At 45.2% G+C, this 23,513-nt stretch overlaps 1 protein-coding gene across 1 annotated transcript; it reads left to right on the forward strand.

The window, feature by feature from the left end:
* Nucleotides 1-1,170: 1,170 nt before the first annotated feature.
* Nucleotides 1,171-22,642, forward strand: LOC310793737 (ribosomal protein S6 kinase beta-2-like). Its single transcript, XM_083655604.1, has 16 exons — nt 1,171-1,230; nt 2,292-2,346; nt 3,052-3,089; nt 4,908-5,022; nt 5,684-5,752; nt 8,705-8,852; nt 9,621-9,678; nt 11,254-11,354; nt 12,230-12,320; nt 12,823-12,913; nt 14,217-14,324; nt 14,882-14,944; nt 15,340-15,417; nt 15,828-15,935; nt 17,208-17,320; nt 18,727-22,642. The coding sequence occupies exons 2-16, from the start codon at nt 2,293-2,295 to the stop codon at nt 18,905-18,907; spliced, it is 1,416 nt and encodes a 471-aa protein (XP_083511730.1). The 5' UTR covers nt 1,171-1,230; nt 2,292; the 3' UTR covers nt 18,908-22,642.
* The last annotated feature ends 871 nt before the right edge of the window (nt 22,643-23,513 follow it).

The raw sequence follows: 23,513 nt of genomic DNA on the forward strand, positions 1-23,513 counted from the left end.
TTAATGTTTCGAAGACCAAAGATATGATCATTGACTTCCGTAAATCTCAACCTGTTAATTGTTATACCACCATTCAGGATATGGAAGTTGAGATCGTCCCAGAGTACAAATACTTAGGTACTATTATAGACAACAAACTGAACTTTGAAACAAACACTGATGCTGTCTGCAAAAAGGTCCAGCAGCGCCTGTTCTTTTTAAGAAAACTGAACACATTTAAAGTCTGTAAGGTTCTAATGATTATGTTTTATCAATGCTTCGTTGAATCTGTTCTCACCTACTGTTGTGTGGCCTGGTTTGGCTGCCTCACACTGTCCAGCAGAAATAGGCTGGCAAGGCTTGTCAAAGCAGCCAGTAAGGTGATTGGCGTGCAGCAAGCCCAGCTTCAGGACATCTACTTACAGAGGGTAAGGAATAAGGCCAAACTTATTCTAGACTGTCCTGACCATCCACTTTACCAGGAGTTTGACCTCCTCCCCTCTGGCCGCCGTTTTAGAATGCCAAAAACAAGGACGCGGCGCGCCAGAGCCTCCTTCATCCCTGTTGCTATCGACAGGCTCAATCTGCTAGGCTAGGATTATGGATTCCCTATTCCCTCCTGGGTCTATGCACTCTTATGTTTTTTATCTCTACTATTTTTACTATTTCTTTTACATATTTATTCTGCAGTGCAAAGTATTCTTATCACGTTGATTGATGTAAAATTTATGTTGCACTATTTACTATTTGTTGTTGCTGCTTTATGGAGGCAATGCCCTCATTTTTTACTTGAACTCGATCACTCCTGGAGTGTGTGTCTCTGTGTCACCTGATGTCTGATGATGTTGACGTTTTTGTACTATATGTCCACATGCCTGCTGCAAACCAAATTTCCTTCGGGATATCAATAAAGTTGAAGTTGAAGTTGAAGTTGAAGTTGGTACAGGAGCACACCGACTGACACTTGACAGAGCCTTCACCATCCTGACGCTGCCACATGGGGCGGTATTGAGTTCACAAGTTCACAATACCACCACCATGTAGTTTGTGAAACAAATGTGAAGCAGCAAACCCATCCATCTGGCAGCGTCAGGTTAGATTTGAGCTAGCTCAAAGCTAAAGTAACATTATAGCAGTGATGGCAGTGAGTGCTGGTTAGACACAAACCAAACACAGTTTAGTTTAAAACGATCGGACTCGGGAGTGAGATACGGCCCCACACCAGCTGGATGAAGGAGCGCTCACACACAGGTGAAATGTTAACGCGTGGTTGTTGACGTGGGGCTGTCCGTCTGTCAAACAGCTGTCAACGTGATCGCACAGCTAATCAGTTTAACCGAGGTGACACTACAGTGAGGGGAAATATTCTGATTTTAGGCGTCAAGCAGCACAGTGAAACCAGTGGATTTACGGTAACGTTACGTTCACACCCACATGTAGCTAGTAGCCAGTATGTGTTGTTGTTTGGGTTGTTGCCCCACCTGACTAGCTAGCATGCTAACGTTAGCGGTTAGCTCCAAGCTGCACTGACGCGCCTGTAAGTAACGTTACACATCCCGAAATAACTATAAAACGTATCAGACGAGCTCAAGTTGATGACACCGTTGTAAAGCGGAGTTTTGTCCCCAAAAGAAGCCAGCGGTTGACGGTGGAGGCTAGGCTAACTTAACGCTATCTGACATGAGCAGGCTATGTGTTGAGTTTCCTCTGATAACACCAGGCAGGCGCCCCCTGCCCTTTGCCACTGTTCACAAATAAACTGCTGCGTTCAGCAGCCAAAGTACACAAGGCAGGTTACAGTTATACAACTCTATAATCACCAAGAAAACAATTGCCATGTGTGGATCTGTGGCATAACATGGCATTTACTTACTGGACTAAGTAACCACTAGTCATCTTTTATAGTGGTTCTCAAAGTGGGGTCTGGGGACCCCCACGGGTCTTTGAGGGGGTTCCAGGGGGTCCCCAGCAAAAAGGGGAATACTTTATTTTCACTGTAATTCCATCCATAAGTAGCACAATGACACAATCTATGACTATTGTCAGGGGGTTCATTCATACACTAAAACATCTCAAAGCATCAATCTTTATCAAAAAGTTTGAGCACCACAGTTTTAGTCTATAGACTCATTAGACTGGCAGTGGACTGTTATAGAATAATGTTAAAGTAATGTCTGCTTTCTTAAGCTGTTGCGACTCAGTCAGTGTGAAGACTTGGGGTGACAGACTACATTCCTCATATGGGTGAAAGTTAACGAGCCTCTGGTTGAATGAAACACAGCAGACTGTTTGACTGTGACGTCTCGTTTCAGGATGGCAGGAGTGTTCGACATAGACTTGGAGAACGAGGACATCAGTGATACAGAGGTTTGTGTCCCATCACTGACTACCACTGGTCACTTATATAACACATGCTAAGACTACCACTGGTCACTTATATAACACATGCTAAGACTACCACTGGTCACTTATATAACACACGCTAAGACTACCACTGGTCACTTATATAACACACGCTAAGACTACCACTGGTCACTTATATAACACACTAAGGCGAGATGAGTAAAAGATGAGTTTGGGTTTGAAAGACAGTGATACACAGTTTGATAGTTCTAATCAGAGCAGAGTTTGTCTTGGTTCAGCTTACTTCTTAATGTGTGTGTGTGTGCGTATGTGCCTGTGCGTGCGTCTGTGCCTGTGCGTGCTTCTGTGCATGTGCGTGCGTGGGTGTGTGCACATGTGTGTGTGTGTATGTGTGTGTGCGTGCGTGTGTGTTGTGTATGTGCGTGCGTGCGTGCATGTGTGTGTGTGTGCGTGCGTGCGTGTGTATGTGCATGCATGCGTGCATGTGTGTGTGTGTATGTGTGTGTGCGTGTGTGTGTGCCTGCGTGTGTGCGTGCGTGTGTGCGTGTGTGTGTGTGTGTGTGTGTGTGTGTGTGTGTGTGTGTGTGTGCGCGTGTGTGTGCGTGTGTGTGTGTGTGTGTGCGTGCGTGTGTGTGTGTGTGCGTGAGTGTGTGTGTGTGTGTGCTGGACGTAGAGGGTTTAATCTCATAATGCGTCTCTCTTTGACAGGATGACATCTGTGACTTCACTGTGATGGAGACAGAGAAGTAAGTCACATTTACCCTCACTCCTTCAATTCTATGGTTCTCAACTAGTCGAGCCTCACAACAACAAACCACATCTGTCCTTCCTTTTAGGCCTATGCTTTTTAAACCACTTTAAACTGCTGATGCACATCAAGTTTCAACAAGCTGTTTTTCTTTTCCTGTTCGTTTGTCTTGTCTGTGCATTGTTCAGACAAATTTCAAATAAAATATATAAAAAACAGTTTCAAGAAGCTCAGCTTTCCAGTCATACCAAATGTATGCAATTCCAAGACTGTTTAGGGACCCCAGTATGCAGAAATATGCAAATAGAATAGAGGAGAATAACACATTTATACTGCATGCAGGGGCGGGGGGGGGGGGGGGGGGTGTAAATGCACATAAATTAGGCCAACAACATACAGGTAAATAAACATATTTGGATTCTTTTTAAGAGGGGGTCCCCTTGGGGGTCCACCCCCCAAGGCAATGGTAAGGGGACACTGGTTTTTGCCAAAAACTGCATGGGATTACCATAAAGTGGGCATGACTGTAAAGGGGACACTTGGGGGTACCCATAACCTAGCCTAGGTAAACCCAGCCACCACGTGACCTGCTCTCTCAGTTCACAGTCACTAGTGACTGAGAACAGGTCTGAGAGCAGGTCACGTGGGGGATGGGTTTACCCAGGCTACCCATAACCCATCATTCAGATATCTTGAGGTGAGAGGTCAAGGGACCCCTTTGAAAAGGGCCATGCCTTAAAAATTTTGCCTAAATTTGGAGCGTTATTTACCAACCTTCCTGACATGCTAGGATGACATGGTTGGTCCCCATGGATGTCTTCTAGTTTCATATCATCAGGATCTTCACTCTGGCTTTAAAACTGAGCCCCACTACAGCCTCTGAAAGACAGTCATGTCTCAAGGAGCAGAATAACCTTTTCTTCCCACAAACATACGACCTACTCAAAACTGATCTGAATTTAGGGGTGGGGGAAAAAATCGATTCACCTAAGTATCGCGATTTTTAATGTCACGATTTTTTGGATCGATCTTTTATTCCAGAATCGATAATCGCAAATTAAAAAAAAAAAAAAAAAAAAATTTTTTTTTTTTTTTTGGGTGCTTGCAGTCAGGCCACTCACTGAACAGCAGGCCAGGCGCCGCCTACTGGTTTACTAGTGGTTTTATTACTTTATTAGTTAGTCTGAAGTAATAATTACACTTCAGGGTTAAAGTGGGTGCATCTCATTGTAAAATTGGACCCAAATCTGGCTTCAAACGGCCCAAATTTCACGCGCGTTGGCCCATATCGGCCTGGCCTGCTTGGTATCTAATGCCCGGCCTGAATTATGATCCCAGTCCGCCCCTGTTTTTAACTATATCGCCCAGCCCTACTCATGATATATAATATACAGTCTCTAGTGTAAGATTCAACTTTTCCCATGTTCTAATCTAGTGTAAAAAAGCAAACAAACTGAAAAAAGAAAAGAAAAAAATAAACAAAAATCGCAATAAATCGTAATATCGAATCGCAATAATCGTAGAATCGCAATAATCGTGAATCGCAATATATATCGAATCGGCACCAAAGTATCGTGATAGTATCGAATCGGGAGATAAGTGAATCGGCACAGCCCTATTGCATATCATTAAAAACAAATCTTGATCTGCTTCATATCTTGGTGGTGTTGTTGACAGTGGCGTGCACTACACACACAGTGTCAGAAAGTTGGCCTTGACTTGCTATTCATGGCATTGTTGAGGTGTGTGAGAACCGGTGAGTAAGTTGGACAACCATCAACTATTGAGAAATACCAGCAGTGCCTTTTGTGTCCAGTGTTCAGACAGAGGAGGTGGAGTTGACCAGTGAAATCGTCAACAGAGACAGCGAGCGAGTTGGACCTGACTGCTTTGAGCTTCTCACGGTGCTGGGGAAAGGAGGCTATGGCAAGGTGACGGGGGCAAAATTGTAGAAGAAGAACTGAATAGTAACGTCCACTGTGTCTATTATCCTACACTGTTTAATGAACAAGGTATCAGTCTTTTCACAAACAGACACCCTGGAATAAGTATTTAGGCTAGCTTTGGATTGCTTTGTTTGTGAAGCATGAAGTTAAATGGACAATGTCTATTTAGAATTAAATTTCAACCCTTTTGTGACACACCATGACCTTCTAGTTCACAAGCTTAATAAAAACAAATTAATTATCTCGTTACATCATGCCTACTACATGTTATGAGTATGATCATCAAAGACTATCTGACATGTTTTTGATGCCAGCTGTGTAACTGATTACATTTGTTTTCATTTTCTGTTAAAGAGATTACAGTAATCCAGTTATGTGTAATTATTTATTATACAGTCTGTGTGTGTAATAATCCACTACTTTTAAACCCTGATGAGGAAATAGCCTAACATGACATTGATGAAAGACTTCATTCAGTCTTTTTCATGCGGGATTATCATTAAAATGTATTGTGTGATTTTGCTAGCACCTTCTCTTTTATTGAATGTCTGCTTAATGACACAGCGCTCTGCCTGTCTTGTGTATCAGGCAGTTTAAAACAAAACACTCATAGTGGATTTTGACGACTTTCCGTGTCTGCTTGCAGGTTTTCCAGGTGAGGAAGGTGCAAGGTGGCCAGACGGGGAAAATATTTGCCATGAAGGTCCTGAAGAAGGTACTTTGACACCAGCTTCTGCAATCCACCAATATGTAGAATAGAGAGCCAACGTTCCTCCCCTTTCAGTCAGACCCTGTGACCCTATGACCCTATGACCCTATGCGCACCAGCATCTTAAAAAGATATGAATGGTGATGAACGGAGGTGATGAACGGAGGTGGTGAACAGAGGTGATGAACAGAGGTGATGAACGTTACTCGTTTTGATGCCGTTTGAATTGTGCCATGGGGTACATAATATATGATCTTTGTCAATTTAAAAGATAGCTTTGCAAGTCAAGAAAGTTGCAGTTTGTGGTAAAACTGTGGCACTATAAGTTATAAATCTGAAAGACTACGCACAACCAGTCGCATAAGTGACGTCTCCTGATTTTATTTTATTTTATTTTATTTTATTATGGATATTAAAACACAACACAAAGTGCAATCACTTATTTCCAACATGGTCCCTGTTGTTAAGAACAGGACATACAATATACACCCAACATATAATATACATTACAGGTTAAATAAACAATGCAAAGAAAAACAATAGATTTACAGTAAGTGCAATATTTCGTGACAGGATAGCCTCGTCAAACTATTCTAGATTACTCAGCGAGTATTTCTTCACTCAGAGAGCTCGCTGTCTTAACTTCGTTAGGGAGCTTGTTCCATTCCTCTCCCCCTCTGTAGAGGAATGTGCTTCTCCCCACCTTGCTTTTCAGATTTGGTAGTTTCAGATCAGTCTCACTTGCTCTCGTATTCCGGCCATGAGCATCCCGTACAAAATGAAAATACTTTGTAAAGTAGCTTGGACAATTATCATGCAGAATTTTGTGGACCATGAAGAGTTTTAGCTGTTGAACTCTATTTCCCACTGCGAGCCAATTCAACTCTTTAAAATGTGCGGGGCTGATATGAGTTCTTGGACTGAGGCCAAGGACAATCCTCATTAATTTGTTTTGGGCTATTTGGAGCCTGTCTTTTGATCTTTTAAGTTAGACCGCTGTACCAGGATAAGGATATACAGTACAGGTATAGTCGTAGTGACATTGAATTAAGGATGTAGCTAACAGCTTGTCCAAGAATTGAGCTATTGTAGCTAAATACTTTGTCCTTGAGTGGATCTTCCCAGTGACAGAGAGGGCCATGTCTTCACCTGACATACTCTGGTCCAATTTACAACCCAGGTATGTTACCCAGGTATGTTACCCAGGTATGTTACCCAGGTATGTTACCCAGGTATGTTACCCAGGTATGTTACAATGTTACACAACATTTTTCCTGTAGCTTGATGCCATCACATTCCACTGAGAAACTAGGATTGTCCCTTAATTTATATTTAGAACCAAAAACAATACATTCAGATTTACCAGGTTTGTTTTTGCATAGCCATGAGCTTATGTTGTGAAGCTCCTTGCTTAGGTGATGATGATCAGATAGATAGATGATTAGGTGATAGATGATCTAACAGATTCCAGGCTCTCTCCGGATACCAACAAGGCAGAATCATCTGCGTATAAAAACAAAGGACATGAGCAGGCTGATTCCATGTCATCATTAATATATAATAAAAATAATAAAGGCCCAATTATGCTGCCTTTTGGGACCCCACAGGTGAGGTCTCTGGGTTCAGAGAGCACTCCTCCTACTTCAACTCTCTGTACTCTGTCGGTGAGGTAAGACTGTAGCCAGCTCAGTGCCTCCCCTTTAAAACCTATAGCCTTCAATTTGCACACTAAAATTTGGTGGTTGACAGTGTCGAAGGCTTTTTGTAAGTCGAGCATTGCCATTCCACAGTACATGCCGCTGTCGATTTGTTTCTTAATAAAATCGGTTAAGAAGCTCAGACATGTATCTGTTGAATAAGATTGAAAATCAAATCAAATATCGAACTGGTTAACATAATTAAAAATCTGCTCATGAACAGTTCTCTCTCCTGCCAGGCCATGTTGTTGACGTGACGTATATTGTGCGACATGAGAGATGTAATCGATTGAGCGGTTTCATGCAAAACTAAATGTTAGAGCCAGCTATTATGAATTAATTAAATAAATTGAATTAATGTGTAAATGTATATGATGGGTGTTTATTTGGTGCTGTAGGTGAGTTAAAACTCCAGTGGATACCCTCTTGAAGTAGAACTCCATTTATCTGGTCGTGTTTCAGAGATGCGAGAACTTCTCTAAGCTCCTTTTCTGCTCCAACGAAGTTCGTGTCAGTTAGATCACATCTGAGAGACTTGACCTCTTCAGATCACATGTGAGAGACTTGACCTCTTCAGATCACATGTGAGAGACTTGACCTCTTCAGATCACATCTGAGAGACTTGACCTCTTCAGATCACATGTGAGAGACTTGACCTCTTCAGATCACATCTGAGAGACTTGACCTCTTCAGATCACATCTGAGAGACTTGACCTCTTCAGATCACATGTGAGAGACTTGACCTCTTCAGATCACATCTGAGAGACTTGACCTCTTCAGATCACATGTGAGAGACTTGACCTCTTCAGATCACATCTGAGAGACTTGACCTCTTCAGATCACATCTGAGAGACTTGACCTCTTCAGATCACATGTGAGAGACTTGACCTCTTCAGATCACATCTGAGAGACTTGACCTCTTCAGATCACATGTGAGAGACTTGACCTCTTCAGATCACATCTGAGAGACTTGACCTCTTCAGATCACATCTGAGAGACTTGACCTCTTCGGCTGAGGAATCTGCGTATAGCATTGATGCATGCATCTCTCCATTTTCTCTCCCTGCCATCATCCTGCCTCTCTCTCTCTCTCTCTCCCTCCCTCCCTCCCTCCCCTCATCCTGCCTCTCTCTCTCCCTCTCCCTCCCCTCTGGCTTCCTCCTGCCTCTCTCTCTCTCTCCCTCTCTCTCTTTCTCTCTCTCCCTCCCTCCCCCCTGGCTTCCTCGACATGTGACCCCTCCCCATGTCCCTCCCTCTCCAGGCTAAGATTGTGTGTAACGCTAAGGACACGGCGCACACGCGGGCCGAGCGGGAGATCCTGGAGACGGTGAGGCACCCGTTCATCGTGGACCTGCTCTACGCCTTCCAGACGGGGGGGAAGCTCTACCTCATACTAGAGTGTCTGATCGGTAAGATGGAGAGGAGGGCGGGGGGCGGACAGGAGAGAGGGAGTGGCCATAGCAGGGTCTCATTTGGACAGCAGAGAGGGAGTGGCCATAGCAGGGTCTCATTTGGACAGGAGAGAGGGAGTGGCCATAGCAGGGTCTCATTTGGACAGCAGAGAGGGAGTGGCCATAGCAGGGTCTCATTTGGACAGCAGAGAGGGAGTGGCCATAGCAGCGTCTCATTTGGACAGGAGAGAGGGAGTGGCCATAGCAGGGTCTCATTTGGACAGGAGAGAGGGAGTGGCCATAGCAGGGTCTCATTTGGACAGCAGAGAGGGAGTGGCCATAGCAGGGTCTCATTTGGACAGCAGAGAGGGAGTGGCCATAGCAGCGTCTCATTTGGACAGCAGAGAGGGAGTGGCCATAGCAGCGTCTCATTTGGACAGGAGAGAGGGAGTGGCCATAGCAGGGTCTCATTTGGACAGGAGAGAGGGAGTGGCCATAACAGCGTCTTATTTGGACAGCAGAGAGGGAGTGGCCATAACAGCGTCTTATTTGGACAGCAGAGAGGGAGTGGCCATAACAGGGTCTCATTTGGACAGCAGAGAGGGAGTGGCCATAGCAGCGTCTCATTTGGACAGCAGAGAGGGAGTGGCCATAGCAGGGTCTCATTTGGACAGCAGAGAGGGAGTGGCCATAACAGCGTCTTATGGAGGGATAGGAAAGGAGGAATTAATAATGGAGAAATGAAGGGATGGATGGTCACTGTAATGCTGTACTGTTAATCACCAGGAGGGGAGCTGTTTATGCAGCTGGAGAAGGAAGGCATCTTCCTGGAGGACACCGCCTGGTAAGCCTGCCAAGTGTTCACAGCATAGATGTGTATAAACTAATGTGGCGTCACCAGGCTCTCTCAGAGGGGAGAGAGAGCCTGCTATGTGTTACTACAGGCAGGAAGACAGAAGAAGACCCGCCCCCGTCTTCCGGTGGCCTGTGCTGCAGTGTTTTCATTCCCCCACAGAAATGCAACAGTAGGCAGTCGCTACGAGTTAGAGAAAAAATAAGAAGCATGAACATACCAAACGAAGCCTTTGTTTTTAGCTAACGCTAGTTACTCGCGTCGCCCGTGTTTTCTAAAAGGAACGCAAGAATTGAGCGGTCCTGGAGCACAGCACGGTCTTCCGCCCATAGCCGGAAAACTCTGAGTGAGGTTTTTCCATCCAGGCTGGTATAAACATATCACATAGATACAGTATAAACATATGGAAGTAGCCACCGTGATGTTAACCTGACTCTGCCATCCATCTGGCAGCGTCAGGTCACCGTGATGTAGAGAGCTGCAAACCCGAGGGTACCCTCGCCGGCCCCTCGGGCCTGACAATACGGGCCGAGGCCGGGCTTTGTTTTGATTTATTTTTAATTAATAGGTCCGGGCCGGGCCGGGGTCGGGCCGTTTCAATAAGTAAATAAAATAATGTTGTATTACTCGCTTGATTTTACACAGCAGAGCACAGTCAGACAAAGAGGAGTGCACAGACACTCCCCCAGCCACACAGTCACACACAGACCCTCACGTGACGTTGAGTCTGCCATTCATGCTCATGTCATGACATGTAGCTTTCCGTTCAGTCAGCGACAGACAGCGTGCTGTGTCAGTGTGTAAAAAACAACAAAACAAGCCGTGTGTGCCGTGTCCGTCCGTGTACAGCGGACTGCTCCAGAACAGAGAGAGAGAGAGAGAGAGGCTGCAGGAGCAGGACGGTCGGACTCGCACTGCAGCACACGGAACAGACAGGGAGAGAGATGTGTCATTATATCGTAATATTGGCTTCGGGCCTCGCAACGGGCTCGGGCCAATTCATTTCATAACTCATCCGGGCCAGATCGGGCACGGGTCTGCATGTCACGGGCCGGGGAGGGCTCGGGCCGAGATTTCAGGCCCGCGCAGCTCTCTATGAACCTACCTCTATTTTGAACCAGGCTATACAATGTTTATTTCTGCTGTAAATTCAGGCATTTTAACATGGGGTCTATGCGGAATGACACGCTTTTGCAGCCAGCCTCAAGTGGCCATTTGAGGAACTGCAGAGGGCTTCATTTTGTTGCTGCTTGGCAGCTCGGCAGAGGGTGGAGCAGCAACCAGGATAAATACATAAAAAATTAGCACTAACGGGGGATAAAAATGGGATAAAAAATCTGGAGGGAAAAAAATAATAATAAAAAAATAAGTTGCTGCTTGGTTCAGTCGCTTTGCAGAAATGCCAGAATCACAATTGGCACACATTCTGGAAAACACAGTCACAGTTAGCTTTTTGCTAATACAATGTCTCATTCTTAGTCATGTCCACATTTAGAATGTAGGTGATTCCTCTTATATATATATGTGTGTGTGTGTGTGTGTGTGTGTGTGTGTGTGTGTGTGTAGTTTTTATCTAGGGGAGATCACTCTGGCCTTGGGTCACCTCCACTCTAATGGGATCATCTACCGAGACCTGAAACCTGAAAACATTATGCTCAACCACCAGGGTAAGACACGCCTCTCTCTGCCATGTGCAATGCTCAACTCAACCACCAGGGTAAGACACGCCTCTCTCTGCCATGTGCAATGCTAAATTCAACCACCAGGGTAAGACACGCCTCTCTCTGCCATGTGCAATGCTCAACCACGAGGGTAAGACACGCCTCTCTCTGCCATGTGCAATGCTCAGCTCAACCACCAGGGTAAGACACGCCTCTCTCTGCCATGTGCAATGCTCAGCTCAACCACCAGGGTAAGACACGCCTCTCTCTGCCATGTGCAATGCTCAGCTCAACCACCAGGGTAAGACACGCCTCTCTCTGCCATGTGCAATGCTCAACTCAACCACCAGGGTAAGACACGCCTCTCTCTGCCATGTGCAATGCTCAACCACGAGGGTAAGACACGCCTCTCTCTGCCATGTGCAATGCTCAGCTCAACCACCAGGGTAAGACACGCCTCTCTCTGCCATGTGCAATGCTCAGCTCAACCACCAGGGTAAGACATGCCTCTCTCTGCCATGTGCAATGCTCAGCTCAACCACCAGGGTAAGACACGCCTCTCTCTGCCCATGTGCAATGCTCAACTCAACCACCAGGGTAAGGGGCCAAACACACCATACACCTTTATATTGTGCTCTAATTTTGGGGATTCTATTATTAGAGAGCCTGCTGTTTCCTGTGTGTCATGATGTCATTTCCTCTCAGAGCGTTGACAGAAAAACACTGGCCAGACTACATTCTATGTTGACATGTTGAACAAACTGGATGTTAGTACTGCATGTGTGATAACGTCAGAACGGATGCTTCCCGAGACTGATTGAGCTCATAAACAAAATATAAACCGATAAAGATGAATGAGTGATCATGTTGTTTCTCTAAAGGACACATCAAGCTGACTGACTTTGGCCTCTGTAAGGAATCCATTCACGACGGCGCCGTCACACACACCTTCTGTGGCACCATAGAATACATGTGGGTATAACAGTACACACACACACACACACACACACACACAAACACACACACGCACACACACGCACGCACACACACACACACACACACCTTCTGTGGCACCATAGAATACATGTGGGTATAACAGTACACGCACGCACAAATACATGTGGGTATAACGGTACACGCACACACACACACACACACACACACACACAAATACATGTGGGTATAACGGTACACACACACACACACAAATACATGTGGGTATAACGGTACACGCACACACACACACACACACACACACAAATACATGTGGGTATAACGGTACACACACACACACACAAATGTGGGTATAACAGTACACACACACACACCATCTGGCAATGAGATGGTCTTATCCCCCATCGATGGAAATTTAAATTACTTAAACAGAAAGAAAAAATAGGAACACTTACACAAGCTTCTCATCCATTCATTCATTCATTCATTCATTCATTCATTCATTCATTCATTCATTCAGGGCTCCGGAGATCCTGACCAGGTTGGGCCACAACCGAGCGGTGGACTGGTGGAGCCTGGGAGCCCTGATGTACGATATGATGACCGGATCGGTGAGAGAGATGCATGGATGGATAGAGGCGGAGGGAGGGAGGGAGGGAGGGAGGGAGGGAGGGAGGGAGGGATGGAGGGACAGAGAGGGGGGGTCAGTGAAGGGAGGGAGGGAGGGAGAGACAGACAGAAGCAGAGTGTTGGCTAGGAAGCCTCAGTGTTGGTGCATGTTATGGTGAAAGAAGGAAGTGTTGGCTCTGTTACTCACAGATGTCAACAGTAATATAAACACGATTTCAGACGGACAAGCCCGTCTTTATTGTCACACGATTACAATCAACACATGCACGGAGGGCCACAACACACACATGCTGACGGTGGCCGGTGAAATTTGTCCTCTGCATTTAACCCATCCTGGCTTTGTCCTTTCCTCCGGGGGGCAGGCCAGGAGCAGTGGTCACTTTCTCGTACAGCGCCCGGGGACCGACTTCGGATGTTGTCGTCACTGGTCGGATGACGATGACGATCTGATCTTCTGCATGTTTTTAATGGGGGGGGGGTTATATACGGAGGAACCCCCTGGGGGAGCACGGGGAGAACATGCAAACTCCACACAGAGAGAAAGGCCCTTACGACGAGATACCCCACCTGGGCAGTAGGCACTGAAGATATGGGGGGGAACACAACCACAGCGCCCACAGTGTCCCAGGCGAGAATCAAACTCAGGACCTTCTGACTGCGAGGCGACAGCTCTACCACTGAACCACCGTGCCCCCGAGATATTGAGAGTAGTAATGTGTTACTACTTACTACTACTGCTGCTTTCTCTGGGTTACTACTTACTACTAGCCTGGGTAAACCCAGCCCCCACGTGACCTGCTCTCAGAGTTCTCGACTCGTGAGCAGGGTCAGTCTGAGAGCAGGTCACTGGGGGCTGGGTTTACCCAGGCTAACTTACTACTACTGCTGCTTTCTCTGGGTTCAGCCCAACATTTCGGGTGTTCCTGGTCGATTATTTGTTGCCTGGGTCTATTTTTCTTTTTTACTGTAATATGAACTTGAATACTTAAAAGTCTACCTGGTTTTTAATGAGATGCTATTGTTTCAGTGGTCATAGGCTCGTTGATATTGGTGAACTAGACATTTTTTCAATTTTCTAGTGGCACCTTTATGGTTCAGGTTATATTCAGACATTAATGTTGTACAATTGTAGATAATACAAAGTTATCCGTGTAAATTCTTATATTGTCATTACACTGCTTATTGGTGATATTGCTAATCCCTTCTCCTATGCGTTTTGGCTGGATTTGGAGAAGTTTGAGCTCCTCTAATAGCTGCTGACTGCCTCCCTCTGTTCCTCACCAGCCTCCCTTCACGGCAGAGAACAGAAAGAAGACCATCGACAAGATCCTGAAGTGTAAACTCAACCTGCCGCCATACCTGACGCTCGACGCCAGGGACCTCATCAAGAAGGTACAACAATCGCACCTGGGCAACGCTAGCCCCTGAGCCTTTCTGGAAGAAAGCCACACCCCCAACTCATTTCATTGGTCGCCGCAACTGCTTCTTCCTGAAAACATGTGGCAAGTAAAAAAGATGTAGATAAGATTAGGGTTAGGGTTTTCTTATCTAGCCATGACCATAACCCTAACCCTAACCACATTGTACTTTCCTAACTCTAATGTTTTAAAAGAAGAACATTGCTTGTTAAAAATATGTCTGTTTGACGGGGGATCACAAGCCGAGCTGAAATCCCCTCCCCTCAACGCTAATCTTAACGACATTTGTTCACTTGCCGCATGTTTTCAGGAAGAAGCAGTTGCGGCGACTAATGAAATGAGTTGGGGGTGTGGCTTTCTTTCAGAAAGGCTCGGGGGGCTAACTTTGGCCATGTGCACAACAATCCAACATGTCAGTGTATCCATCTAAAACAAGATTGAAAATATGATTTGAAGATATGAACTATCCATGATCATACTGTCACTATGTCTCATATCATGTCTCCAATTTTCACCTTTTTCTCCTTTCAGTTGTTGAAGAAGAGTCCAGCTCAAAGGCTCGGCTCCAGCAAGTCAGACTGTGCCGATATCCAGGTAACTAACTACACTCACTCATTCACTCATACACACTCTCTTTCCCACACACACACACACACACACACACACACACACACACACACACACACACACACACACACACACATAAACTGCATATTTGCAGAATATCACAATATTTGCTGCCGTATGGGATATATACCGTATTTTTTTTTTTTATGTAGCCCTAATCATAGCTACTAATCATAATAAGCATAATAATCAGAATATATACCAGAATCATGTATGTACCTGAAAGATAAAATACAATAACATATAGTCATAATAGTGTGTATGGCAATATTTGGGGCAGAACTATATCGCAATATAGAGATTTTGGACATGGCCCATCCCGAGTGAAGACGTCTTCCAACAGCACGTGTCTTCCTCTGCAGAAACACCCGTTCTTCAGGCACGTCGACTGGGATGATCTGCTCAACAAGAGGGTGGAGCCACCATACAAGCCACAGCTGGTACAGCATTCAGACTGCTGACACTACTTTTCTTTCTCTCTCTCTCTCTTTTCAACCACCCACACCTCTTTCTTACCTTTGTAGGCTATAGCCTATTTGTTCAACACGTCATTCTGGCCATGCTCTGGATGCATTTGTTACTGAAACACAGACAACATGCACATAATCTGCTCATATCTGCATTTGCGGACACAAATATGACACAAATATGAGCCAATATTTCCTCGACATTGCCTTGATGAGAAACCGCTGCTTAAAACGTGGTGTTGGGCATTGGCCAACTTTAATGTCATTTTTAATGTAAATAAAAAGTTTTAAATAAAACTCCCCTCTCTCTCTCTCTCTCTCTCTCTCTCTCTCTCTCCCCCCCCTCTCTCTCTCTCTCTCTCTCTCTCTGTGTGATTCTGTAGCAGTCGGACGAGGACGTCAGCCAGTTTGACACCAGGTTCACCCGGCAGACACCAGTGGACAGTCCAGACGACACCACGCTCAGCGACGGCTCAGAGCACGCCTTCGCTGTGAGATCTTCTTCTTCCTCTTCATCTTTGTTGTTTCAAAATGTGTGCGTAGGGTCTGCACGCCCCCAGTGGCTGCTACGTTCCAAACGTACCCAGCGATATTCCTTTCGACCGTTCGAGTACTCGATGGACGGACAGACGCACGCTTCTCCATAACGTACAGCAGGCCTGATGCAACTCATTCAAAACTTTGCACTAGTTGACGATGGAGAAAGTGAAAGTCCCAGTGGAGAAATTGGACATTGTAATTGAGGTGACTGTAACAGCGATCATATGGCCCAATTCCACCGCAGGTAGTAACGCGGTCCCGCTCCGCTCGACTCGATAAATGCTCTCATTCCACCGTTAAAAACCGGCCCAGCCCGGTTTGATTTGGGGCTGAGTCGTGCTACTTTTAGTACCTGCCTCGTCGGGGTTCTATTCTGCGAACCCGGGTTCATACGGTGACGTGAAAACATTGTAGACGACTGATTGGTCAGGCAGAATCGTGTTTACTGTCTATCCTACTGACTGTCAATGCAGCGCTGCATACCAGTTTAGTGGGGGCTTACCTTCTCTTCTGTTATGTTATTTCCATCAGTCTTTTGTGTTGCTGCCTTCGGCGCTGGTGAAATAAAATCGATCTCCTTGCTCAGCTTTAACATGCGCTCCTCGGGAAGCCCTTTGTAGTTGGCTCCGCTAGGCCGCAGGCGAAGCCGCGGTCTTGCCTGTTGAGCTGCCGCTGGGGTTCTCCTCGTAGCGCCTCTCCCGTCCCCGCGCAGTGCATGCATGTGAGTTTGAGTAACAACAAAGTGATATCCATTCTCCTAGCTGATTGTCACATTTGCCCATGTACACTGTAGGTCATTTAGAGGCACCAGTATTTTATAATCAGTTTAAAAGTTCCGTGTATTGATTTCATTTTAACGTTATACTTATAGCCTACTTCGGCAATGGGCGGAGGGCAGATATGCGGTCGCTATGATGACCAGGTGTGGGCGGAGGCAAGTAAACTTGCTATGGAAACAGAGTCTATATCAAGTAGAGCCAAGTAATACCAGATAGAGTGGAGCTGTACTGTGCTGTTATATGTGGTGGAAATGAGCCAATAAAGGCAGTATGGATACGTTACTGTAACAGTGATCATAAAGGCAGTATGGATACGTTACTGTAACAGCGATCATAAAGGCAGTATGGATACGTTACTGTAACAGCGATCCCTCCCTGCCTCCCTCCCTCCCTCCCTGCCTCCCTCCCTGCCTCCCTCCCTCCCTGCCTCCCTCCCTCCATCAGGGCTTCACCTACGTGGCTCCATCAGTCCTGGAGAGTCTGAAGGAAGGTTTCTCGTTCGAGCCACGCGTGCGACCCGTCCGCCGGCACAACAGCAGCCCACGCACACCCATCAGGTAACACACACACACACACACACGGTTCAGCAGTGCATAAGTTAGGGTTCTCACGGCTCCTTGAAGTTTTTGAAAGTAGACATAAATAGGAATGGGTCGTTGGATGTGCTTAAATTTAAATATTTTGTGCAAGAATAGAACTTAAAGATCTTTTGATATTTGTTTGTTAACGTTAGGCAATAGGTTGAACACAGGGTGCGGGTGCTTGTGTGTTAGCTGGTGTTTCCCGTAGCGGTTCCCTTCACAGTTGTGTTTCGTTTGGCCATGGTTAGGCGTAGCAGTGCCTGATTCACGATTTTGTTATTGTCACTCTGTTGTACAAGTAGACACGTGTGAAATTCTTATTTCCTGGTGTAGATCTGCACCCTACTGAGTGCATTTTTATGCCTCCGCCGGCGATAGCCAGGCTGGAGGCATTATGGATCCGGGTAGTCCGTACGTACGTCTGTCCGTACGAGGTTCTTTAACGCGATATCTGAGGAACGCCTTGATGGAATTTCATCAAATTTGCCTTAAACATCCACTTAGACTCAAGGATGATCTGATTAGATTTTGGTGGTCAAAGGTCAAAGGTCAAGGTCACTGTGACCTCTCGAACGGCATTTTCAAGCTTGTTAACGCGATATCTCAGGAATGCCTTGACGGAATTTCATCAAATTTGCCTCAAACATCGACTTGGACTCAAGGATGAACTGATTAGATGCTGGTGGTCAAAGGTCAAGGTCACTGTGACCTCATGAACGCCATTCCCAAGTTCGTTAACGCAATATCTCAAGAACGGCTTGATAGAATTTTTTCTGATTTGGGGCTGGAGGCATTATGGATCCGGGTAGTCCGTCCGTACGTACGTCTGTCCGTACGAGGTTCTTTAACGCGATATCTGAGGAACGCCTTGATGGAATTTCATCAAATTTGCCTCAAACATCGACTTGGACGCAAGGATGAACCGATTCCATTTTGGTTATCAAAGGTCAAAGGTCAAGGTCACTGTAACCTCTCGAATGCCATTTTCAAGCTTGTTAACGCGATATCTCAGGAATGTCTTGATGGAATTTCTTCGAATTTGCCTCAAACGTCCACTTGGACTCAAGGACATTTTGGTGGTCAAAGTTCAAGGTCACTGTGACCTCACACACCCAATTTTCAAGCAAGTGGGCCTGGAAAGTCCTGGAATTTGATGTTTAAGAAAGTGTGCGAACCCTGATAAGTTGTTTCATGCCTTGGCTCTGAGTGTTGTCAGAGGAAACGTGTTACCTAGAAAAACAAACCAAAAACAAAAGAACTCTGTCCTCCTCCCCCTCCCTCCCTCCTGTACCCGGCTCCTCCCCCTCCCTCCCTCCTGTACCCGGCTCCTCCCCCTCCCTCCCTCCTGTACCCGGCTCCTCCCCCTCCCTCCATGCCTGCAGCCCTCTGAAGTTCTCCCTGGCAGGACCCTTCAAGTCCAGTATGGACTCAGAGCCACACGTCCTCCCGCCCACCTCTCCCCCGGCCGCTCCCGCTCCTCCTGCCGCGGCGCTGGAGAACGGAGCCACTCAGCCCATCAGGACCCCTGCCCGCAACAAGAAGCAGAAGGGCCACCGCAGATGAAGGGCCAGAGACCCCCGACCAGGTCTCACCGACCGCGGGGCAGTGAGACCATGTGACCGCGGGGCAGTGAGACCATGTGACCGCGGGGCAGTGAGACCATGTGACCGCGGGGCAGTGAGACCATGTGACCGCGGGGCAGTGAGACCATGTGACCGCGGGGCAGTGAGACCATGTTTAACGTGGTTTAGCAGGGCGCTCACGCAAGAGCCAACATCCACACTTTGGGCCGGTTGCACAAAGCACCTTAAGTTAAGATTTTACTTAGAGTCCGATTTAACGTGTCCATAAAATAAAATTGGCTGCACAAAACACCCTTAAATCTTATTGTGCTTATGTTTTTCTTAAAATGTTTAACCTTAAGGAGACGATTTAAGGGTATTTTGTTTTGTGCAACCGATTTTATTTGATGGACACCTTAACTCGGACTCTAAGGAAAACCTGAACTTAAAGGTGCTTTGTGCAACCGGCCCCAGCCCCTGGTCTTTTGCCTCATTCTCATCTTTGAATATTAAAACAGTAATGTCGACGAGTCGACAGAAACAAATCACTTTAGGCTGACGGCCCTAACACTTAACGTCTCCAGGTAGGCCATCCTACACAGATGTAGAGGGTCAGGGTGAAATGTCCATGCTATGACTGACTCACAGAAACACATCTAGTGCTACAGAGAGCAACAGAGCACCTTTTCCCCCTCCTCTTCATTTGCAGTGGTTTGTACCGTGCTCCATTTACGATGGGTTCTTTTTCTTAACCGAGTCCACTGTGAGCATGAGTGATGGTCTAGAACACACGAGTCCACTGTGAGCATGAGTGATGGTCTAGAACACACGAGTCCACCGTGAGCATGAGTGATGGTCTAGAACACACGAGTCCACCGTGAGCATGAGTGATGGTCTAGAACACACGAGTCCACCCTGAGCATGAGTGATGGTCTAGAACACACACTGTGAGCATGAGTGATGGTCTAGAACACACACCGTGAGCATGAGTGATGGTCTAGAACACACGAGTCCACCGTGAGCATGAGTGATGGTCTAGAACACACACTGTGAGCATGAGTGATGGTCTAGAACACACACCGTGAGCATGAGTGATGGTCTAGAACACACGAGTCCACCGTGAGCATGAGTGATGGTCTAGAACACACACTGTGAGCATGAGTGATGGTCTAGAACACACACTGTGAGCATCACTGTGAGCATGAGTGATGGTCTAGAACACACACTGTGAGCATCACTGTGAGCATGAGTGATGGTCTAGAACACACACTGTGAGCATGAGTGATGGTCTAGAACACACACTGTGAGCATGAGTGATGGTCTAGAACACATTTTGTTCCATGTTGTATATTATGAAGCTGTGGTTTAATGACAGGAAAGGGAAGCTGTGCTCTAAAGTGTTCTCTTTTTGCGTTGAATTAGTTGACGGGTAGTGCGAGTTTGGCCCAATGGGTCAGAACCACAAGGCTATCTATCGGTCAGCTTTTTGCTCCACAGCCTAAGAAAGGTGCAGGATGATCTGATTGATGGAGGTGAATCTGTATCACATAGGAAGACATGAAGAATTGAATGCATTGTCTCCATCAGGATAATGCTATTAAGAATGTCCCATGGGCTCTATGTACAGTGCATTTCTGTCTGGAAATACGCTGAAGGTTTCATTTGTTTGTCATTTCTCTGAGCTTTCTCTGAGGGCAAACAGAGAATCTGCTGCATGTCCACTGCCAAAGTCCACTGCCAAAGTCTTTCACATTGCTGTCCTCGTAATGTAGAAATGGACCTATCCTAGTATAGTAAATCCTAGTATAGTATACTATAGTATAGTATACTATACTGTAGTATAGTATAGTATCCTAGTACAGTAGATGTAGAATACAACTAAAGTGGGTTGTTTGTCCAGTTTAACCCATTTGGATAAACAAGAGGGATATTTAATAATGTGGGTTAACAAGGAGGACGCCATCTGGACATCATCTCCTGTATTGCCGACATAGGAATGAATATACTTTTCTCCACGTACAGTACTGCATTACATGTAATGTAATGTAATGTACAGTACTGCATTACATGTAATGTAATGTAATGTAATGTACAGTACTATCTTCCTATATCTTCCCACATACATTCAGATACAACATTGTACTTTTTTTCATACTCATTTATCTATAAACCACTGAACCAGGCACCCCCAGGAAACATGATTTATACAAAGAAACAAGTATTTTGGGTTACCTAAACAAATATTTTTACACAGTAAAGCGGTCAAACAGTATTATGAAAAGTGTTTGAAGTCATCACAGATGTTTGGAGTGTTTGGTTTTTATTGCCATATTCAGGAGCTTTCCCTGAGTTGAGTTGCTGCAGGCATGATCAGTCCCAACACTAATACAGCTGCCGGCTTAAACGGGCTCATTTTCAATGCAGTCAATTCCAAAATGTAGCCAAACTGCAGTTTATTGACTAATGTTTGTTATATTTCTCATAAGATTGTTATAAGATACTTCAGATGCCAAAATTCTTTAAACTTTTTTTTAAACGAATGAATGAATCTTGTGAGCTAAAGACTTGCTGATCCTCATCCCGGTCTGTATCAAATCATGTTGTATTACATTACATACATGACATCATGTCATTTGTATTACTACTGTGAACAATCAATCAAACGTGTATGAGTCTGGTGCATTACGATTGCAATTAATTGAGGATAGCAAAGTAGGTATAAAGACAATATTGCTCTTCACTGAATTTTTCAGGAAAATTACCCGACAGTATATCAGCCTTAAATAATCACCTCTGATCCAATGACATACATAGACAACTATTGACACTATGGAGATGGGCAAGTTTTGCTTGTAAGCAAAGGATGATAAAGCTAAATATCTCCTAATAATTGCTGTCTAAATTATCTATCTGCATTGTTTGAAAAATGTTGCTAGTCTATCAAGGCGTAGATGGGAGAATAAAGAATGTATTTGACCAGGTACTAACTATTCTTTGCATTGAGCTGTTTATTTTATTTTATACAAAACTCAAAGATTCCCTGATCTCATCTGTTTGTGATCATGTTTACCAAATGGTGTTTTCACCAAACAAGTTCTCTTCTTCAGATCCGGGCAAAAGAATCTCAGAATATGCTATTTTTTTAAACTTGCGAATAGCCTTCCATGTTAGTTAAACCACACAGTCACACCAACAGACACATCACTTGTAAAATAAGTTAAATCAAATTATTTCATGAAGTACTCAAAACAAACGCAGCTACGTCTGGTGAGCACTGGATATAGTCTGACTCTGTACATGAAGAAAAGATCCTGTTATTTCCACTGTGTTTATTATACCTGAGCAGGTGTTGTTCAACATGATTTTAAGCTAAGCTCAACTGGTTTTCTACTTGTCTCAAGTCTAACCCAATGCAACAGTCTGATGGTGTACAGTAATATGCTGCCTGGGGCAACAAAACCAACAACGTGTTCACTTCTGTGGAATTCTTCTAATAATGAAAGTAAAACGTCTGTAACCTAAAGCGTTACCACATGTATTTCACCTCCAGACATACAGTATATATTTTGGGAAGGGCTATTGGAAATACATTTTACAAATCTGTATTCTAAAACATTGCATTGAATGAATAGGATTTAGTGGACTTCACTGCTAATATTTGTATGATCATTGCTGAATATTTGATGTTATATTTAATTTGTTTCTTCCTCTGGTTAACTGCTGAATGTGTGAAGAATAAAGAGATGAATTGTTGACAGAGCTTGTTGCGTCGACAGCTTTGTTTATGCGGATGGTTAAGTACTTTCCCCCCCGAGTACAAATACAGTGGGCCTGTTTCACAGCTGCAATTTTGTGTCTAAAAGGTGGGATAAATACAGTGGGCCTGTTTCACAGCTGCAATTTTGTGTCTAAAAGGCAGGGTAAAGACAGTGGGCCTGTTTCACAGCTTACAGTGAAAAAGACAAATATGCGCACATCCAAAAGATGTACAGGTGCTGGACAAAAGGTAACTATAACAAAAAGATAAAGTCCGCACACTGAGGCTCCATCAATGGTTTTTTATTGCAACGTTTCGATCTTCACAGGATCTTTGTCAAGCTTTGGCCTGTTTCACAGTTGCCAATGGTACCAAAAAGGTGGGGTAAATACAGTGGGCCTGTTTCACAGCTGCCATTTTGTCTCTAAAAGGCGGGGTAAATACAGTGGGCCTGTTTCACAGCTGCCATTTTGTCTCTAAAAGGTGGGGTAAATACAGTGGGCCTGTTTCACAGCTGCCATTTTGTCTCTAAAAGGTGGGGTAAATACAGTGGGCCTGTTTCACAGCTGCCATTTTGTCTCTAAAAGGCGGGGTAAATACAGTGGGCCTGTTTCACAGCTGCCATTTTGTCTCTAAAAGGCAGGGTAAATACAGTGGGCCTGTTTCACAGCTGCCATTTTGTCTCTAAAAGGCAGGGTAAATACAGTGGGCCTGTTTCACAGCTGCCATTTTGTCTCTAAAAGGCGGGGTAAATACAGTGGGCCTGTTTCACAGCTGCCATTTTGTCTCTAAAAGGCAGGGTAAATACAGTGGGCCTGTTTCACAGCTGCCATTTTGTGTCTAAAAGGCA

The sequence above is a fragment of the Poromitra crassiceps genome (genome assembly GCF_964638095.1).
Source record: "Poromitra crassiceps genome assembly, chromosome: 19".
Taxonomy (NCBI): domain Eukaryota; kingdom Metazoa; phylum Chordata; class Actinopteri; order Beryciformes; family Melamphaidae; genus Poromitra; species Poromitra crassiceps.

Bases quoted from the DNA above. Each gene is read 5' to 3' on its own strand.
- LOC310793737 (XM_083655604.1), top strand. From the start codon at position 2,293: ATGGCAGGAGTGTTCGACATAGACTTGGAGAACGAGGACATCAGTGAT. The intron at 12,321-12,822 runs GTGGGTATAACA...TCATTCATTCAG, and splicing joins TGTGGCACCATAGAATACAT to GGCTCCGGAGATCCTGACCA. The intron at 14,945-15,339 runs GTAACTAACTAC...CTTCCTCTGCAG, and splicing joins CAGACTGTGCCGATATCCAG to AAACACCCGTTCTTCAGGCA.